Source organism: Cololabis saira, chromosome 8 (genome assembly GCF_033807715.1).
Source record: "Cololabis saira isolate AMF1-May2022 chromosome 8, fColSai1.1, whole genome shotgun sequence".
Classification (NCBI taxonomy): Eukaryota; Metazoa; Chordata; class Actinopteri; order Beloniformes; family Belonidae; genus Cololabis; species Cololabis saira.
In genome coordinates, this window is record NC_084594.1 from 38,409,665 (window position 1) to 38,431,022 (window position 21,358).

The following is a 21,358-nucleotide window of genomic DNA, read 5'->3' on the forward strand; positions in this document are numbered from 1 at the left end:
GGTCAGTTTAGAGTAAGAATGATTATGCTCTGTTAGCTCTTTATTCACAGCTCAGAAGTAATATTCACTGACCTTGCCAAGTACAGTAGCTAAAGAGTTGACAACCAGGCCTGTGATTATGCATACATTTGTGTGTTTACATTTGTTTTTTTTTATTAAGTTATTTTACACTATGAGATACACAAAAATTCAACCTTCTAAAGTTGTCATGGATATGAGATGTGGCTATCTAGACCAAAACTGTTTGTTGTCTGTACGAGGCTGTAAATGTGTTTATTTCTGCTGTAAAGTTGAACATTTTGATATGGTGATTAATGGAGATTGACTCACTTTTGAAAGCAGGTCCTAGTGGTAGTTACAGGAACTGCGTGTTTTGGCAACTCTGTATTGTCGTTGGTTTGAACTAGAGGCCTGCATTGGGATTGGGTCCCGCCGGGTCCCGCAGGACCCAACACAAATATCGCGGGAGCGGGCGGTTTGAACTCTCCTGCGGGCGGGAGCGGGCGGCTAAAAAAAACACTGCGGGATCGGGATGTAGTCTACCGACAAGATGAAATCAATGACGTGGAAAAGAACCTCAAACAAGATCTTTACAAAACAAAGACAAAGCAAAGCAAGTCAGATATTTGGAGAAACTGCGTTTAGTGTCTGTGGCGCATCTGGGAAGAGAGACGCAGGGATTGGGATCGCAGTCGGTCAGCAGCATTCTCTCCCTCCACAGCAATGTAATGGCCAAGTGATTCATTTGTTGAATTAATTTGTTCCATTCGTTAAACTTTGTTTATCTTATGTTATTTATTAGTGTTATTTGAACAACTCACAGCCTGCTCTCGTTGCTATAACTTCAATCACGCGAAATAGAACTGGATGTTGACCGATGTTGAACTCTCAATTATCCATCAAGCTCAACAATGATCATGTTAACATTAAATCAGATAGATTTGTCTAGGACATTTCTCTTGCGGGACGGGAGAAGACACTAAAGCAATGCATCTCTGTTATTTGTGCGGGCATAAATTCTCAGTTTTGCGGGAGCTGGCGGGAGTGCATATAAACACTGCTGGAGTGGGTGGGAGTGTAACATACACGTTGCAGGTGCGAGCGGTAATGGTCAGAAATTAAGTGGGAGCGAGATGAAGAAAACCAAACTCCAGTGCAGGGCTCTAGTTTGAACATTGGTTGTAACGCAAAGTGTAGAGTATATTCCACCATTCATGATTTAATATCTAAAATATGATGATGATAATAATAATAATAATAATAATAATAATAATAATAATAATGTCATTTAGCACAGGGGTTCTTAACCTTTCTGACCTTGGGGCCCAATTTTTTCAGTACAGAGTGGCCCGGGGCCCATTAAATATAAACACTCTATAGCAGGGGTATTCAACTAAAACTTTAAGAGGTCCATTTAGAGAAAATTTACTCAAGCGAAGGTCCAGAACATCATAATATATATATATATATATATATATATATATATATATATATATATATATATATATATATATATATATGTGTGTGTATATATATAATGTATATATATATATGTGTGTGTGTGTGTGTGTGTGTGTATATATTCAAGTAGCCTCATAGTTGTATCAACATCTGCATCTGACTGTTATATTAAAAAAAGTACATATTTGCCAATTAACATGTTTAACTTGAATTAAACATATTTTTTTCTCTTAAAAATAAAGTAGATTTTATTTTTCAAATGCTATCTTATTTTATTTCTCTACCAGCAGTTTGAATTTCCCCTTTTCTTTGTTAATTGTCTCAACACATTTTTATACTAAATTAATATAAACACATCTTAACAATTTAACAGTGATGCAGTTTTTCTTTCTTCCCCTCTTATAATCTTATGCCCCCACTTTCTGTTGTTCAGTGAGAGAACTGAGCTCTAATTTCTTCTGTCAGGACTTTAAATCTGGGCTGGATGGTGTCAGGTTCTCATATGCATGTGGAGGTGTTCATTTATATTTAGTTTTAATTATGTTCATTGTGGAGAAAGCTGCTTCACAGCTGTATCTGGACTCAAACATGGGCAGGATGTTTTAAGATGGTGAGTTTATTTTTCTCTGACTTCAGTTCAGACTTGAGTGGATATGTTTGATGAAAAACTTTGTGTTTTGTTTGAGTGGCGTTTCACTTTCGCACTTTGAACGCCACGGTCTCTGAACGTATGAGACACTGGTTTTGTCCCAGTGGGAAGACTGAACAGGATTAATTTGTCCATTCCGGGTTGCATATTTAAAAATACAGCGAGGACAAAACTTAGTTTGATTTTACTTTAAGTTATTTACATTAATAAGTTGTCAGGACTCAGTGTGTCGGGTTTCATCCGAGCCTGATCAGCTGCGACGGGCACAGCCCGCACCGCAGCTCTCTGGTCGCGCTGCAGCAGTTACTTTCCGATGCTTTTTCGAAAGCCCGAACAGTCCAGTCCAGCAGACACGACAGCCCACGCATCTACATCTACCATCCTTCAGCAGTAACGACGGAGCCCACCGCCCGAGCGGCAGCCTCAGCCGACCTCCCCAGCCGCGGGGACGCGCCGGGATAAATGAGCACGCCGTGCTCGCTTGCTCTGGGCGCAGACCCAATTAATCGATCCCTGATACTGGCGGATCTAAACCTACTCTGTGCAAAATGAAGGATTTTCTCTGTAAATACACACCATTTCTCTTACTATTACACGTACAGCTAGCTGAGTGTCTTCTCCTCATTTGGTTGGGAGTTGCTATGCAGTCCCGCGGCCCTCGCGGCCCACACGTACAAAACTGAATTTTTTTTGGCGGCCCACTAGATGGCGCCCTATGGTTAAGAATCACTGATTTAGCAGACACTTTTATCCAAAGCGACTTATACCTGAGAGAAAAAACATACAGGAAGCAATTAGGGTTAAGGCCTTGCTCAGGGGCCCATCTTGGTTCATCTTGGTTTCCATTCTGGGGCTTGAAACTGGGTATTCAAATATATTGAAAAAGGACATCAATCGGCACTAGATCATCAGAAAACACACCAATGTAAAGCTGTGTGTCATCAGCGTGGAAACTGATGGGTACAGATCACCTCACCAGTTGGAACAGTGTATAGAGATTAGACTCTGGAGTTCCTAAAACTGAGCAAGACATTTGCATTCTTACATTCACCCCTTCCATAACATCTCTGGAGTACAGAGAGGGACATAAAACATTAAAAAATAAGCTTTTATAAAAGGAATATGCAGATAGCAATAAAATATTTACATAAATGGTAGAAGTAAAAGGTCAAAAGGGTGTAAAAATACACAAGAGACAGAAATGAGCAGATTAAAACAAGTGATGCTTGAACATCAGTGATTCAACCCTTTCCTAACATGATCTATTTTTGATATTCCTGCTCTAAAATGACATAGCTAATCTACCGTAAAATGAGTTCATCACAGTGAGTATAAGGTGTATTTGAATGAATCTGGTATTGACCCTGGCCCTGGGCATAGTTTTATCTCAATTCATCTCATCCAGTGTGGACCTAGTTCTTTTTGTTGGCATTAATTGGTCACCTTGGGCTTATTGTTAGAGGACTGTGAAGAGAAATGTTTTGACAGACTTTCCAAATTGGTAATTTTTAACATTTAGTCATACCTCAAGCAGTTTCTGTAACTGAGGCTTGGGATGCTGAGGCTGCCACGTCTCCTGCACAACACCAGGTGTGTATGACTCCTCCTGCAGGTTGTGAGGGCGGACTCATGTCTGTCATTTGGGGCTAAACCAAACCTGGCCCCATGTGTGACCTTTCCTACCTCAAATTAGACCGTCCAGTCCTGGCTCCATGTTGGAACTGTGATAATTGTCTGTATTGTCATCATTTTGAAAATTGTTTGTAGCACATAGATATTCCTCCATTCATAATTTAATATCTCAAATCAAGTTAAAAAGGACATCAATCGGCCCTAGATCATCAGAAAATGTAATGTAATGTAAAATTTTTTTGGCTGGCTTGGGAACGCCTTTGTTTCCAACCCCAAGTGTTAGAGGAAGTGGCTAGGCCTGGGCAATAAACAAAAATGTACCATCACTGACATTCACTGCGACGGCCAATGTCAATTTTCCCATGGCGGTTAATTCGGTGTGTTGATAAAAAAAGAAAATACATGTCTCTTTGTCTTTTTTGAGTGTGTGCTGATAGGCTATTTCATTTCCCTTTAAGACGGCGTGTCTGTATTCACGTGACTCCACCCATCCAGTCTGAACGAGTAGGGAAACCCAAGAAAATGGCTGATGGTTCAAAGGAAGAAGCTAGTGTGAGACTCGTGCATTTCAACAAGTTCACACTCTCTCTTTTCACATGGCATTTCTTATGCTGAGAAATTAACTTCAGCGCACAGTAATTCCAACGGCCTATCTATCTTACAAACGAGTCACGGCACGCTACTGTGCGCTGAGCTCTCAACTCAGAGCACTGTCTGGAGTTACCGACCTGCCAGCCAATAAGAAAATAGATCTTTTTTGTTGAAGGATAAGGGTTATCGTACATTTATCGTTGTCGAAGTAAAACTGTCCAATTTATCGTGATATTGATTTGAGGTCATATCGCCCAGCCAGAAGTGGCCTGAGAAGGAAGTCTGAGTCTCTTGGCTTAAGCTGCTGCCCCAGTGACCTGAACTCAGATACACAAGGGCATATCTCAGGAGTAGCTTGAGTTATTTGGGTGACTGACACTAGAGCCCTGCATCCCGCTCCCGCTGAATTTCTGACCATTACCGCCCGCAACGTGTGTGTTCCACTCCCGCCCGCTCCCGCAAAACTCTGAGAATTCAAGCCCGCACAATAATAGAGATGCAATGATTTTGTGTCTTCTCCCGTCCCGCAAGAGAAATGTCCCGGACAAATCTGATTTAATGTTAACATGATCATTGTGGAGCTTGATGGATAATTGACAGTTCATAGGTCACCTGACCGAAAGTTAGATGCAAATCCATCATTGTCATCATCGCACAAGCTATTTCTCCTTTTGCGCACGCATCAATTATGTGATTGAGGTTATAGCAACGAGAGTAGGCTGTGAGTGGCTCAAATAACAATAATAAATAACATAAAATAAACAAAGTTAATGAATGAAACAAATGAATTTAACCAATGAATCACTTGGCCATTACATTGCTGTGGAGGAAGAGAATGCTGCTGACCGACTGAGGTCCCAATCCCTGCGTCTCTCTTCCAAGATGCTCCACAGACACTAAACGCAGTTTCTCCAAATATCTGACTTGCTTTGTCTTTGTTTTGTAAAGATCTTGTTTGAGGTTATTTTCCACGTCATTGATTTCCATCTGGGCGCTAGACTACATCCTGATTCCCCAGTGTTTTTTTTATCCGCCGGCTCCCGCCCACAGGAGAGTTAAAACCTGGGATATTTGCGTTGGGTCCTGCCCCAATCCCAATGCAGCCCTCTAACTGACACCTCTGTGAAACCATCACAGCTAATACAATCAACGGGCAATCAAGTTCACAAATCCACATTATTACATTTTTTTATCCAGCCAACAATCAAGAGAAATGATCCAAGATACCATAAAGATGTGGATTTGTTTCTTGGGATTATGTGAATCTTAGTCAAATATTTCTGTGGAATATGATTGAAACTAAACTCTGAGTTGGGCTGTAGAAAGGAAAGTTAAACGTTGTTCTTCGTATGCTAACTGAGTGAGTTTTCTTGTTTGAGTGGTCATCCTTACACTGTTGCAATCTGTGGACTTGTAGCATTAAACTGATACCAGGCTAGTGTTTGTAGTATGTAGTTACTTGGTGTTGAAATTGTTTGGGTGGAATGGAATTGGTTTTCACAGAAGTCAAGCTGAGCTTTTTTCCATTCATTTGGTGTGCTGCATGTGTGTATCATACCATGTTTTGTGAGATTAAAAATGCTCTGAACTCTTGCTTGGTTTAAAAATGCTCTGAACTCTTGCTTGGTTTAAAAATGCTCTGAACTCTTGCTTGGTTTAAAAATGCTCTGAACTCTTGTTTGGTTTAAAAATGCTCTGAACTCTTGCTTGGTTCGGTTGGTTCAGTCAGTTGTTCTGCCAGCGACTACATCAGTTCTTCAGATGTTTCTTTTTTCAATGGAATTGGTTTTCACAGAAGTCAAGCTGAGCTTTTTTCCATTAATTTGGTGTGCTGCATGTGTGTATCATGCCATGCTTTGTGAGATTAAAACTGCTCTGAATGATCTTTTGGATTATTTAAACTGTTATGCCTCCCGGCAATTTCACCCCCTCCCTGCTTCTTCTGTGGCTGAGTCTTCCTCTCCGTCTTGTCTGTGACATTCAGAGTAGATTTCATCTGTCCCTCAGCGTTGGTCGTCTCTGCCTCCCCCCAGTGAGGGAAATCGATGGAGTTAATTACGGTCCATTAACAGCGGCAGAGACTAGAAGCAGCTCACAGCCTCCAAAGATCAGATTCAGGCCAGGATAATGAGCTCAGCCTCGTGTTTCTTTGTGATCGCTGCTTTCCCCATCCATCAGCCGAGGAGATAGAGTTTCAGGACGTACAGTAGTCACGTCCTGCTGAGGGTGGGGGAGGGTTGGATGGTTTCATCACGGTTTCCCTTGATGGACGTCTTCTGTGACTTTGAGATGAAACATTCTCCACATGTTAATGTGACTGATATATTAACCTCGGCGAGCACTTTTTAGAGGCGTAGAGTGCAGCAGCAGGTTACAAATCAGAAAAGGGAGAAATTCACAGTCTTGCACTCTTGTAATTCAATGTTTTTATGTGTAAAAAGATACAAATCTGATCGTATTGGGTCTTAAAATTAGACATATACAACCTTAGATGAACAGCAACAAAAACCAGACAGATTGCTTCTCAGTTCCCTCTACAACCTTCTTGGATACAAACCCCAAAACATTGCCCATCCAACACAGTGCTTGACAATAGCTGGGAGGTGTTTCTGCTGAGATGCTGGCTTTGGCTTTTTCCAAACATGGACCTGAACATTAAGGCCATACAGTTTCTTGTTTTTACGTTTGATAAATTATATAGCGTTGAAGAACCTGCTCTGTATTTGCTTAATTTGAGCCTCTCGCTCCCGTCATGACTCATGCCACAGTGCTCCCTAAACGGTTTCTGTCCCGTTTTTAAAGGAGCATGAGGCTCCTTTTAAGAAATGAGACTCTCTAGCGCCACCCTTCGCCACGACGGCCGTCGGGGGTACTGCAGCCAACAGTGAAGCCGGCACGGGAGAACGGGGAGAACGTGCAGGCAGCGTCATGTGACGTCACATCCGCAGTACAGCGCGGGAAATTTGGGCCCAGAATTGCAGCACATTTTGCAGCACACAGCCTGTTCAAGGAAACGGAGAGATACACTAGAGGAAACATTCTTTTGGGTTTGGAACGCTTCATCTGACATTATTACTAGAAAACTTAAAAAGTATACGAATTTTTTTCATAAATCCTGCCTCAATCCTGCCTCATGCTCCTTTAAAGAAAAAGAATTTAGATATTTTCCTACGAACTTCTATTGGAACCAGCTGAAGTAAATCTGAAATTTGCCTCAAACCTGATGATCTGGACAAACTTCAGCTCTGTTTTGAAACAAACAAGTCTATGATACTGTATATGGGTGAATACATACATTCTGAATAGATTTAGAGCAAGGTGACACATCAATGAACACCCAGAATCAGCAGGTGGCAAAGTCGTAGTTTCTAACCAGTCCGATCCATTTTAGTTTCATCTGGGCTAGTTTTGTTGGTGGACTTGGCTTGGTCCAGTCCAATCTGCCTTGGCTTGGTTTTCTTATGGTTTATTTATTTCTGTCCCCGCCTGGTTTGGTCTAGTTGGTCCGATCTGATCCAGTCTTGTTCGGTCTGGTCTGGTCTCGTCGATTCAACCCTTGCTTGGTTCGGTTGGTTCAGTCAGTTGTTCTGCCAGCGACTACATCAGTTCTTCAGATGTTTCTTTTTTCAGTTTGTTTCCAATCAGCCGCCGTGAAACAGTCAGAATATTGAGAACCAGAATCGTTGCTCTTGCTCTCCATGAGTTCAGTGCCAGCCCATACTGACATGCCTCACTGCGTTTAACACTGCTGTTGCCATGACGACACAGCAACGTCTCTGAGCGGATTTGCAGCATGGATGTGAGTTTCTGCATTTCATTTGCAAACAGAAGAAATTCTTCAGAAATACTCAAACACACTTACTTTCATTCATGTTTTATTTAAGGGTTCATTCTTTGTTTTTTATGCAACTTGTTTACAGATCACAACCCATCAGAACTCACTGAAACTGTCTGAACAACCCAGTACAGTTCAGTTCTATGCAGTTCAACTCCACTCAGTTAATTTCAGTTTCATTGTGACTTTGTAGACAAAAATGTCCCATCATGCACTATAGAAGAATAAATTATTCTGTGATTACAACTAATGCAAATGTGGCTGTGTCCAAAACCACCCCCTAGTTACTATCCAGTCCTCTTGTTGCCATGTAGGGAGTCATAGAGTTAATCAGCTGCATGAACTTTTAGAGACTACTGCATTAACTTTGTTGTTACTGTTCAGTGTATCATCGCTGTTGAACAGATTAAACATAATAGATTTATGTATCTGTATACATAATTTTGGTATCTTCCCAAATAAAATAAAATTCACACTCATTTAACTACAATGAATTTTCACTCATGTTACAAAACATTGCCATCCAAAATGTGTGTGTATATATATGTATGTGTGTGTGTGTGTGTGTGTGTGTGTGTGTGTATGTGTACTGCACCAAGCTCTTTAATCTCTGTATATCCTTATGCACTTTTGAGTACGCAGTGTTTTAGATTTTAGCCTAGTTTCCTTATTTTTTAGTGTTTAGAGTTTTTAGTGTTTTAATTGTTTGTATTGCTTTCTTTGAGCCAGTGGCAACAAAATTTCGTTCCACTTGTACTTGGACTTTTGGAATGACAATAAAGTGAACCTTTATTTATATATATATATATACACACACACACACACACTCTGGGCCGCTGGGTTAGTGCAAACTGCTGATTGATTCCCTCAGCGCAATAGCATGACAATTACTGATGAAGTGCTCATAGTTAGCCATTGGCTGAGCCGTGTATCAATCAGTCATATAAGCATTAAATGTACTGCTTTAAAATATTTTTCTTGGCATGGTACAAATAAATTCACCCCCTAAACAGTTATTTGAACCAGGCTGTAAATATGTTTTCAGGACAGCACGTTGGACACTTTAACATGGCGGTCAGTGGTAATTCACCCACTTTTGCAGCCATGGGCAGTCGGGCAACTGCAACAAATCTTTGTTCTGCTGGGGGATCAACCTAGAAGTTAGATGGTTGGCGCCGGACAGCAATGAGGGAATGTGATGTAGCAAGCATGTAAACAAGCAAACAGTGAAAGTTGTGCAGTTTTTTCAGTGGAGTGTTTGAGGTTGGATACCTCACTCGTCTAGTGTGCATATCTTCAACGGTTGATGTGTGAGTGGCGAGTTCCCTGTCTGAGCTGCAGAAAACTGCTGTCATTTCTCAGCACACATCATGGTGAGGCACATGGAGGGCATGACAGAAATAATCGTTGACACAATACATGATAAAATAATTGGCATATTAGTTGACTATCAAAACAATAATTACTTGGAGCCTTGGTGTGGCGTTAATTATATTCCGACAGCTAGCTCCTCCAAATACAAGGAGCCTGCTGGATCTGGATTAATGAAAAGTTTCAGTTAAAATAAATGTAAAGTACAATTAAAGCTGCAAGCAGCGATTAATTCAAAATGGCAGACTTCCTGTTCGGTATCGGCCATGGCGCCAAGAGACTTTTGTTGGGACATGATACAGGTATGTACCGATTTTCGTGCATGTACGTCAAACCGTATTGTGGGGCTTGAGGCACAATGTTTTCTAGGGGGCGCTGTTGAGCCATTAGGCCACATCCATTAATGCAAACCATTAAATATCACATTTTTTGCCAGGCCTGGCTTGGGTGCAAAATTTGGTGACTTTTGGGGCACGTTTAGGGGGCAAAAAGGCCCTCATTTCGTCGGGGGAAAAAAAAGGAAAATTCCTACAGATACAATAGGGCCTTCGCACTGTAAGTGCTCGGGCCCTAATTAGCTTTCATTATAGGTTAGCAGGGGATAAGGTGAGCTTAAAATATCTACCTTTTGGTAACTGTGCTAAGGTGAGCTCAGTTACCATAAGGTGTTCCAAGCAGACTCCAGGCTTGCTCTCTCTGCCCATTCGCCCATGTTTGGATCAACTGGTGTAGGTGTTAGTTTCTTCAAGACGGCCCAACAGCTCCAAGTCTTCAACAACCTATGGTTGACACCACAGAAGGGTTTTGGACGAGGTCGCCATCCTCTTCAGGTTGCCGGCTGGCATGGCAGCAGGGACAGGCAGCAGGCGTTCAGTTCTGAGGAAGGTTGGGAGGAGAAGAGAGTGTTGGGGGCAGAGGTATGGATGGTAGGCTGGGGGAAAATAAATGGTTAAAGATAGAGGGAGTTGGAAGGATGGGAGTTGTAGGGAGGAAGTGCAGAGAAGTTTGATGGATAGATCTGAGGTGGAGGGGCGGGGTCAGGAGGGAAAAAGAGAAGACAAGATCACATGGACTCTTGTTAAAGCTACTGATTCATTAGTTCTTGCCATTGACATTGATTTAATCATTGATTCCATTTATGCCTCACTTTTTCTGCTGTTTCCTTCCACTTCTATCATCTTTCACCTGCTGCGAGCTTCGATTAGTGATCATATCCTGCAGCTCTCACTGATGTGTTCATCACCATCCATCTAAAACTCACCATTTTCTGAGAAGACTAAAGTGATCCAGGGAAGTTCATAGATGAATGGATAATCAGCCGAACAGTTTTCGATCATAATGACTATTCCAGGTGCTTGAGGTTAAGGATACTTCACGTCCTCTATAACACCACAGTCAGTATGAAAATGACCACCTTCTGAGGGCCTGGGGTGCATTCTACATTCAGACTGAATAACTTTTGGAGGAGAAGAGCTTCTCATCTTTTGAAACTGAGAAACTGTTCCCTTCAGAGTCACGACGACTCCTCAAAATTCATCCTTGAAGCTATACAGCCACATCTCCACTGAAAAGTCCCTGCAGAAACCACCTGTATGGCAAACCATCCTGGTAATAAATTGCTACTTTAAAGTAATACTCTGTTCTGTAATAAAAATGGTTGTAAAAACATGATTTAGAATGCCAAAAATGACTCTGCTTTTCAGAAGAAGTGGAAAAAGTAGTTATATTTGGTCTTGCCACATGCAAAAAAATTAAAAAAATTGTGTAATGGCTAGAGTGGGCTTAACACTCAATGTTGCATTAAAATTGTGTTTGAGTTAATACTCTTTACTGGTTGTCTTCCACCCCTCTCTCCCTCAAATTGATTTCAAGTAAAGGACACTAGAGCCAAAAAAAACAAGTTTTTGTAAGGTATGATAAAACCCTGTCCTTTGGTTTCCTCCTAAACTTTTGCACCTAAAACTGAACTGACGTCAACAAAAGCTTGATCAAATTGAGAATCTCTTTCTCTCTTTTCAAACGGCACTTTTTATACCAGTTTTGGTAGTCTCAGCAAAGGTTATTTCCTGGTCTTTTAATGAAGCTCAACAAGGGTCCTAAAATTTCAACACTTTTTGTGAACAGGTGCAGAAACATTGTTTAAAATGTCGAAAGCTATTTTTTCCTGAGGTGAAGGCCCACACTGCTCCCCAGAAAACATAATTTGCATAACTTCTGAAATTTAAAAACCTTTTTTTTTATATATAACTATAATATACCTAAACAATGACACATTCTTCAAGTATACTGACTTCTGCTGTTTAGTTTTCCCGGCCAATAAAATTGAGTTCTCAGCACTTGAGCACTGTTTTACCATGTGAACCAATCCAGACTTTTCAACTGTAAATGGGCGCTATATGTTAAGCTATGTGACACACCACTGGATCTTTAATGTCGTTCGACCAGGCCGTATTTTTGTGACATGGGATACAGCAGGAAAATGATACTGCTGGTGTTATCTGAGTGTTTTAATCCTGTGCAGCTCGAATTGAGTGCCACATACTTAAGGTTGGGAGGAATTAGTTGTGCTGCTGCCTTTTACTTTAAAGAATTGTATACAAACCTTTTTAACAAGCAGCTGTTCACACAACATTGGAAGTATCAAACATGAACCACTCCCAGGTTATTGAAGAGCCTGTTCATTGTTTGGGAAAATCTTTGGGGAAACTGTTCAATTTAAACAGTAGCCGCTGCAATGTGTGTGTGCTGCCAGCTGAATAGAACTAACACAGGGGGAGGAACTGTTAAAGAATGACGGAGGTTTGTGGAAGTGGTGCTGGCACCACCGAAATAGCTGTAGTAGTTTTGATATCATTTATTCTGATTTCAGGAAGTTGTCTGACTATTTTATTTGAAAGGAGGTAGCAAACTAAAACAAATGCAGCTTATGAGCTAAAAGAAATCCAGCCTGGCTAATATATCTTAGAAATATTTGGACAATGAGAGTTGAGTCTTGGAGGCTCGAGCAGGAATTATCATAAGTTATGAAACCAGTTTTTAAAAAGTGTATGTGGACATTGAATGGTTTTCTTTTCAATGTTCAGTGACCACAGTGCTGTTTTTGTTCCAACTGCTTGTTTTTTTATTTTTTATTAATGCAGCTTTTGTGAGTTTTAATTATTGAATGTGTTATTAATGTTGCATTAAATGACCCTGGTAGGTTGAAATAGCTGATTTACTAGACCAGGAATGTATGGCATTGTCAGCCTGATTTTTATTTTATATTTTGCTGTAAATGTGGGATTTTTGGATGGTGTCATTTTTGTTGGTCGTTGGTCTCAGTGGATGTTGTAGTGTTAACTATGTTCTCAAAATAAAAGCATACAAATAATGCCAGGACATAGGTTTTTGGATGTATCTTAAAGGCTTTTTCATGTTGTTTTCAGTGAGTGGGCTGAGGCTGAACCAGTTTCTGACTGGTAACTACAACCGCTGATGAAACATCCTGAAACTTAAAGCATTTTAAGATTTAACAAGAATCTTTTCCTGTTTCCTGTACTGTTTCACATCTTTTAGAGCGGTGAATGGTTGCTGAGCAGAGATTGCCTTTCTTCTATGTGACTCTTATTTAGTTTGCTTTCATGAATGTTTGATGCAGCATGTTCTGGCAGCAGGAAGATTGGATTTGACTAATGGAGGGCTTTCCTCTGGCTCAGTGGTGAGCTGCTGAAACTCTTGCATGCTCAAATATTCTCTTCAGCCTCTCTTAGGATGTTTCCTTCGGAGTTGAGTTGTGTATTCATGAGCAGACGAAGGAGTTGACTTTATACGTGCAAGTTAAAACTCCTTGTTGTGCAGTCCTGTTTCCCAGGCCTCATAATACCTCATGGTGTTTGTACCCTGTCTACGGACACTGAGCTAACTCGGCCAACAATAACTGTTTACAGTTCTCGAAGCCTTCTGCCACGCTTTTCTGTCCGAGCTGCTTTTTCCGAGCTCATTTGTCTCCTTTTGGACGCAGCTGCTCCATGCTGAGGCTGTTTATCTGAAGCAAGCACAGCTGGAGAGGCTCTCTTTAAACATTTAGTGGAGCCTCTCAGAATCTCATGATCCCAAAGCTTCAGATCATATCAGACCCTGGATGTCTGAACATGTTTTTATGACGGGACAGACCCACATCAGATTGAAGAGGCTACTAAGCTGACATGCAGAGGATTTGTTACGTGAAAACTGGAAGAAAGTGCAGCCAGTTTGAACATTTTCAAGAAACCCATCGTACTATCGACGTGAACCTAAAGACGAATGAGTTTACAAACATTTGAAGTTTGGTGTTCATAAGAAGAATTCGATGATGGAAAGATGCTCTCTGAAGATGTATGCTCTTGATCTGGCATTAGTCTGGAAAAGCATACAAAGTCATCTGAGTGTTTAGGCATCAATCTGTCCACAGTTAGACAAACTATCTAGAAATATAGACAGTTTAGTTCTGTTGCTACTGTCCAAGAGGACTCAGAATCCTCAATTATGTGAAGAAGAACTTAATAGTAGCAGCGAAAGGCCTAAAGATACTGAATAGGCCGGATGGAACACAGAGGAAAGCAAAGTTCAAAAGAGCACCCAATGCCAATGGGTAAATGTTTCATGGTGTGATGAAACAAAGTGAAAGCACTCTGTATGGCTGCTAATATCAAAATGTCATCCCAGTGGTGAAGCACACTGTATCATGATCTGGGCTTTCTTTGATGTGTCAGGACTTGAATAGGGAAAATTCAATCAAAATCCTTTTGGAGTGGCCCAGTCACAGCCCAGACCTCAAGAGAGCTGTTCAACACAGACATCCTACTAATTAAGCAGTTCTTGAAAGAGGAATTGTCAAGAGTTCCTCCTGAATATTGAGCAGTTCTGATCCAATGATACTGAAAGAAAGTCCTTCTGAGCTACATTCACAAATGATGCAACATTACTGTCCAAATGTTAACCTTGTCCAGAGGGGATATCTGGGGTGGACCATCACAGAGTGGAAAAAGTAACTGAAAAGTACCACATGGCTCTGTATGAGGACCTCTGCTTCTTTAATTCTGTACTCTCCTACCAGACACCATTTTGGGTTAATTAATACAAATGTCAGTTAATATACAGATGACACTCTGATTTGTGTTCCCAATCAGTATTTCAGATCGTACAAAGTACACTTAAAACTATACCATCTAAAAAAGAAGCCTCATGTTAACCTTGTCCAGAGATGGCATCTCTCGGTTCAGAATAGTCTGTGATGGACAATCATAGAGCTTGTTGAAGTCATTGATGCCAAAGGAGAAAACTAGCTCCTAACTCCAATGGTTCTACATTTTCAACTCAAGCAGTTGTCTGAACTCAGTCATGCAGAAAATATTGCAGTCGTTGTCATTTCTGCTTCAAGAAATAGTACCATGGTCTAGGCCCAGAGATGGCTCTGTGATGTAGATTGTAGGTTATTTTGTATCTTTCTCATGGTCTGATCTTGGGAAGACTGACAAATGAACTCTGGACCTTGTATTGAAGTTCTTTATGTCTTCCGTCATTTTCAGTCTTAATGGATTGTTTTGTTGCTTCTCGTTGGAGTTGACTTCAGTTAATAAATTAACGTCAAACCTAAAAGCTTTTCCATCAGAATTTCGGGATTTAGAGCAATACAAACCTTTTTGATTTGACGATCGGGCTTAATCTCGAATATAGAATTTTGGATATTGTAAGAAAAATGTGGGATTCACCAACACAACGTTCGAGTTAACATTTGAAACATTGGCTTGGTTGTCAAAACTTAAACCTGGGAAAGGTAAATGGAAGCATGGAGTGAGGGATGGATAGATAGAAGGAAATTATGAATTTGACTTGCAATAAAACATTATTTACCAGCATATTTGCTCTCATTACTGTTTTTAAGTGAAAGGCTTTTCTGTTTTAATGCACGTTAAAGAAACTAAAATACATTTATTCCTGTCCCTGTTTGGGCTGAAAACATGAACCCTCATGTTACATGACGTCCAACCACCTTCTCCGGGTTGAACTGTTGTAGCTGCAGAGGCATCGACACTGACAGTAAACTTGTGTACCTCTGGTAATTTTGTTTAAATTCTGAATCTTACATTTGACTGCGGAAGGATGCTGGTGTTGATAATGGCAGGAAATCACCCTTCTGATATGAATCTTTCCTTAACAATCTTCTCTCATTTGTCTTCATAACCATTAGAAATACTCAACAGGCTCAGTGTGATGGTCCTTTGTATGCCTCGCTGGTTTCCTGGAAACCCTCCAGTTTTTTCACTGATGGAACATTTCTGCTGGGCATTAAGTGAAAAGTTTTGTTACAAAATAAGTCTTTTGGACACAAATGAGCCAAGTGTGCCATTAATAAAATTCCTGAAAAAACAAAAGATGCTCCTTGATATTCTAGCAATGACTAAAATGCACTATTTCAAAATAAAAGTTGCCTAAAATTCATATGAAATTGCAGAAAAAAAGCCCTCTGAAAAGAATAAATGTACCATTACAAAATAAAGGTCCTGCAAAAAATAAATAATAAATAAAAAAGAAAGAAAGAAAATAATTACATTGCAAATTAAAAATCCTTTGAAAAGAATAAATGTGTTACAAAATATATGTAAGTGGTATTATGTGATATGTAGTATCTGGAAAAAGTGGCATTACAATAGAATTCTTTTGAGAAAACAAAAAAGTGGCAATACAAAATAGAACACCTCTCAAATACATGCGACAATATGAAATAAAGTTCCTCTGAAATAATTAGATGTTGCTTCAAAAAATAACTGGGAAATTATTAAATCAAGTTCTACAAAATAAAAGTCCTGACATGAATATGTATGACATTACAAAATAAAAGCCTAAAATAAATGTTTCCTTACAAAATAAAAGTCTAAAATAAATATTTTATTTAACTTTTTTCATAAAATGCATAGATCTGTATTTATATCACTTATATTTCTGGATTTATTTGTAGCGTCAGTCATTTATTTTTAAATGAATTGTGAATCTGATATGATCTCCTTCTTTGCGTCCTTCTTTCATTCCTGTCTTCATTATTTTTCCATGCTCATAGCACATTAAGCTTCTAAACCTCATGCCACAACTCAACTGATCTGAAATGTGTTTAATTAAATTTAATAAATAAAGTAAGATAAAAAATGAACTCTTAAAACTAGTGTGCTACTGCCCGAACCTTGAAGTACCCAAAACAAAGGAGAGTAGTTTCCATGGCAACAGCCACACGGACAGGATCTGTGGACACAACTAAAACATTTGACTTCAGCTCAGAGGTGGTTTTCTGTTGGTTTTTCTGAAACCAGAAGTGCATGTGAGTCAAACATGCAGCTGGACAGTGGCTCGTTCATCTGGTCAAGGTTGGACATGCAAGCATTGTGGCTGTGCATTTACATGCACACTTTTCCCCAGTCACTCCCTTTCGTTGTGCACTAATGTGATGAATACTGCTCCCTCGGAGACAGAAACCAGGCAGATGTGGCGGTGCAGATATGGAGCTTTATTAACACAGATACAGACAAATGACAAACAGGAGGGGTGGGGAGGAGGTTGGGTCAGTGCAGTGTAGACAATAAAACACAAACAGCCCTGATTGGACACTCAGTCTTACTCTCATTTCCTCACACAAAGCAGAGCTTTTTCTGTGCTACACTTTGATAAAGCTGATGAAAATCTTCCTCCTGACCACTCCAAACAATTCTTCTCAGACATAAACAACTTATTCTTATATTTAGAGTTTTATTGATTTATTTATGTCCCTTTTTTCTTAGACTTCTGCTCTGTCTGATGATGACAGGAATTCAGTTCCAGGGGAGAAGGAGAGAAAGATGACCCTTTTTGAAATGCTTTCTAATTTTAGTTGTTAACAGCTCTTGGTCTACTCAAAAACGTCTCAGATGTGACAGAGCTACACTCACTGAGTAGTTTGCCTCTAATCAACTGGCACACTGGAAACAAAAATAGACATCTAAAAAGCTCTACAACAGCATTGTTTCAGCCTGCGTCTCTGAAAGAGACATGAAGGCATTAGTAGTAAATGTTCAGACAGGTTTCCGTAAGTGGGGATCCAGGGGTAGGGTCTGCATGTAGGAGGTGAACCTTTTCCTGATCAGTCCTCCTGGTATTTTCAGACCCAGTAGGGTTCACCAGCCTAGGGACCAAGGGTAGGACTTGTTTGTTTCATTCGACTTGGAAGTTGGAACGGGTAAAGATGTCACAGCTGACTTGACTGTGTTCTAATTTCAAAATTGGAATTGATATGGATTCTTGTATGCCTTTAGAGCCAGTTAACTTTAACTAACTTAACTAACTTAACTAACCAGCTTAATGTTGCAAGTTCACTGGAGTCGGATAAGCTGAGCTAAGATTGTCTGTCATTACATCGTCACATGTAGGTGGGTATTGTGTAAAAGTTAGTTGGCAGGCAGATACTGTTTTCCATGTACCTCCAAAACTGAAAACGGGAACTTGAAATTACATTGCATCCCAGTTGACTGTGTTAAAATTCAAAGGTCATAAAAAAAATCACCCCTTGCAAGACTTTTCAAATGACAGACTGTTCATTGCCATCATTAACCATAGTTTGGAATACTAATCGCTGACTATGACCAACAATTATGCTCTACAACACTGCATATGGTATTTAGTATGCCCAACCAGCAACTCCTCCATTGATGAAACGCCAACAATACTATCTGCATGCCTGAGCTTATTGATGCAAATGGCAGCCATCCGTGATTCTGACATCTATGTGGCCTCCTAATTGAAACTTTCAACGAGGTACTTTAAAATATGAATTTCCAAGCACAAATGGAAACCGTTATTGTCTCAAAAGTGTATCATTGTGGGACAGTTCCTGGTAATGGAAACATGCCAATGGTCTTGGCCCCATAAAACTATCCCTGGACCCCTGCTAGTTGAAACCTGCCTTTTTATTAAAGGTACATGCCGTGCTTAAAGGGTGCATGCTCATGGAGATCTCCACCATTAACCTCGTATCACTCAGACATTTCTTATCTTTGGTCTAAAATTGGATGGTCGTCAAGCCGGTGGGAGTGGGGTGCTGACCCGTCACAGTGGTTCCTGGCTGAGTTGTTGGAGTGGGGTGAACACGTGGTCAAAAAATTGCACTTGTTTGGGTGGAAAAGCCTCACTCTGGTGAAGGTGTTTGTGGGGGTGGTGAGGGAAGGAGGGCAGTGAGGTGGTGATAGTGCAGGAGAGTGAAGTCCTGTTGTTATGGCAGCATGATGGGTGTGTCCGAGAAGACAGACACATAGGAGTCCACCTCCCCTGCCTTCTGCTGCGACTGCTGCTCTGCCCCCAGATGTAAACCTGGCCCCACGTGTCCCGACCCCGCCCTCAGCCTGCCATTCTGCTTCTCTCTGATTGGCTCCAGAAAAACCACATGCTTGTTGGTACTGACCTTGCGGCCGGGGCCCTCGGTGGTTGTTGGTGGTGTTGGGGTGAGAATGGAGGAGTGAACACTCTCTGCCCCAGCCTCATGAACATGACTAGGGGTGGCTGTCCCCAGGGACTGGCCCTTCAGGCAGGGGGGGCAGTGGCAGGGTGTCAGGTAGAGGTACATGAGGACTAGTACGAGGCTGACCACACAGCCCAGCAGGGTGGTGTAACCCGTGTTGAAGCTCTCATGGGCATCACTATCATAGTGCACCACCACAGTAACGTTGACCTCTCGAGTCTCGTTCCGCTGCTGGTCTTGAGCCATGCACCGGTAGATCCCGGAGTCCTGGTCCTGTGCCGCCATGATCTCCAGGCTGCCATTGGCAAACATCTTCAAGGACACATTATTCCCTGGCGGTACCACATAGTCCTCGTGAGGTGCCATCCAGAAGAAGGTGGTTCCCTGACCGCTCAGGGATGTGATGCAGTGGAGCAGCAGAGCTGCTCCAGCTTTTACTGAGACGCTGCTTTCCTGCTCCAGGGGCGCGTTATCCGCTGCCATTAAGTTGCATTTGTCAAAGTAACGCCTGTACAGGAAGAAGCGAATGCTGCCTCTCTGGATCCCGTAGATCAGACACACATGCTCATGTCTGAAGAGTCTGACGGAGGCGAATCCACGCCGCTCCCACGATCGGAACAGTATGTACATGGAGCACTCACACACTAGCGAGTTGTTGTGCAGAAAGAGCCCCTCCTGGATGGACAGGGGGAGGTTAGAGACGTCCTCCAGGGGCAGTTTGGGCAGGCGGTTGGAGGACAGGTCCAGCATGGTCAGGTGGGGGTGACTGTGCTTCTGGATGCTGAAGAAGGGGAAGTCGGTGAGTCGGTTGTGGCTGAAGTAGGCCTTCCGTAGGTTTCCTAGTCCAGCCAGGGCTTGGCTCTCCACATGGGTGATCTGGTTGTTGAAAAGCAGCAGCTCCTCCAGTCCGCTAAGCTCCTGGAAGTAGTGCTGCTCCAGGACCCGGAGCTGGTTGGACGATAGGTCCAGGTGTCGCAGCAGACTTCCTGAAGAGTTCCTGAATGCCCCCGGCAGGATCCCATTCACTCGATTGTGTGCTAAACGTAACGTCTCCAGCTGAGCAAGTCCCTCAAAGTCGCCTAGCTGTAGCCGCTCAATGTGGTTGTGGCTCAGGTCTAGCATGACAGTGTAGACTGGTAGTTGTCTGGGAACCCGGTCCAGATCCAGCGCTGTGCAGCTCAGAATGTCTGAGGCACAGAGGCAGTTGCCAGTATCAGCCTGGACTGGTCTGAGAAAAAACACCAGCACCATCACAAACCAGCATGATCGCAGGAAACCAGCGAGACCACCAACATCCACCATGACGCTGCTTCTGATCTCCAACGTATACCGCTTACTTTGGAAGATCAAGCTCTTTTCGTTACTCCTCAAGTCATCATGGCTCACCCATTTATCTCATTTTGATGCTTTTAAATTCCTGATAAACTTCCTCAAACGGCTGATTTTCATTTCCAAGTCTTTAATTTGCTTGTCTCCTTTAACACTCCTCTAACTCCAAGAGCTCATTTCATTAGTTGTGTGCGGGACGCATTCACAAACAACCGTCAGCGCAGCAGCGGTGGGACCTCAGCATCCATCATCGAACCACTTGAGGACAAAAACAAGACATGTTAGCATTAAAATTGTGATTGGTCAGGGTTGGGATTGGGGGAATACTCCTGGTATTTTCAGAGATGGAGAAGAAAAAGAAGAGAGAACTGTTGGAGATCCTCTCAGCTGTTGTTTCTCTGTCAATCCCGGAGCTGCCGTATCCTTTCTGTCTGTCAGATCCTGATTTTGGAAACTTTATTTCCTTGTTTTGAGATGGAGCCGTCAATTGCTCCCCGCCCTGAGTTGAGGATGGGCGTCCTGTCGGTGAAGGGACAGCAGTTACTCAGAGCTCCCACTCTTGTTTCTGTCTTTGCTTCTTTTTCTGTGTTTGGTAGCTGAGGGTTTCCACTCATTAAACATCCACTTTGCTGCGTACCCGGGCGTCTATCTGTTAATCCGTCCTGTAGATCGCAATTACTCTTCGTCCGGAGCAGAAAGACCCTTAATTCTGCCGCCGTCTGTTTCCAGCTCTTCTCTGAGCTGTGTCTGCCGCTTCTGGTGCTTTCCCAGCTCCACCTCTCCTCTTCCTTCTCCTCCTCCTCCTATTCAGCTTCACCCTCCTCCCCCAGACTTCCTCCTCCTCGCTTGTTTTCCCTGCTCCACTCACACTTCGTCCTCACCCTCTCAGACGGCGTATGTTTCCACAGAAGGAGCTCAGTGAAGCTAATATCTCAGGCATGTGATTGGCTGCAAACATGCAGAGTGTTGTTTTCCATCTCAGTTCTGATGTCCA

General features: G+C 41.9%; 2 protein-coding genes across 3 annotated transcripts in view; one reads left to right on the forward strand and one right to left on the reverse strand.

Annotated features, from left to right (window-relative positions):
* LOC133449533 (E3 ubiquitin-protein ligase RNF123) overlaps nt 1-21,358 on the forward strand; it is a 113,988-nt gene that overhangs the window by 62,438 nt on the left and 30,192 nt on the right. The gene's annotated exons all lie outside the window — the stretch shown is intronic.
* Nucleotides 9,977-21,125, reverse strand: amigo3 (adhesion molecule with Ig-like domain 3). 2 transcript variants are annotated; one of them, XM_061728696.1, is made up of 2 exons: nt 18,979-21,125; nt 9,977-10,415 (listed from the first exon to the last, which is right to left on the reverse strand). In XM_061728696.1, the coding sequence occupies exons 1-2, from the start codon at nt 20,335-20,337 to the stop codon at nt 10,410-10,412; spliced, it is 1,365 nt and encodes a 454-aa protein (XP_061584680.1). In that variant the 5' UTR covers nt 20,338-21,125; the 3' UTR covers nt 9,977-10,409. The 2 variants fall into 2 exon arrangements, with proteins under 2 accessions (XP_061584680.1, XP_061584679.1); XM_061728695.1 differs by having other exon boundaries at nt 9,977-10,557.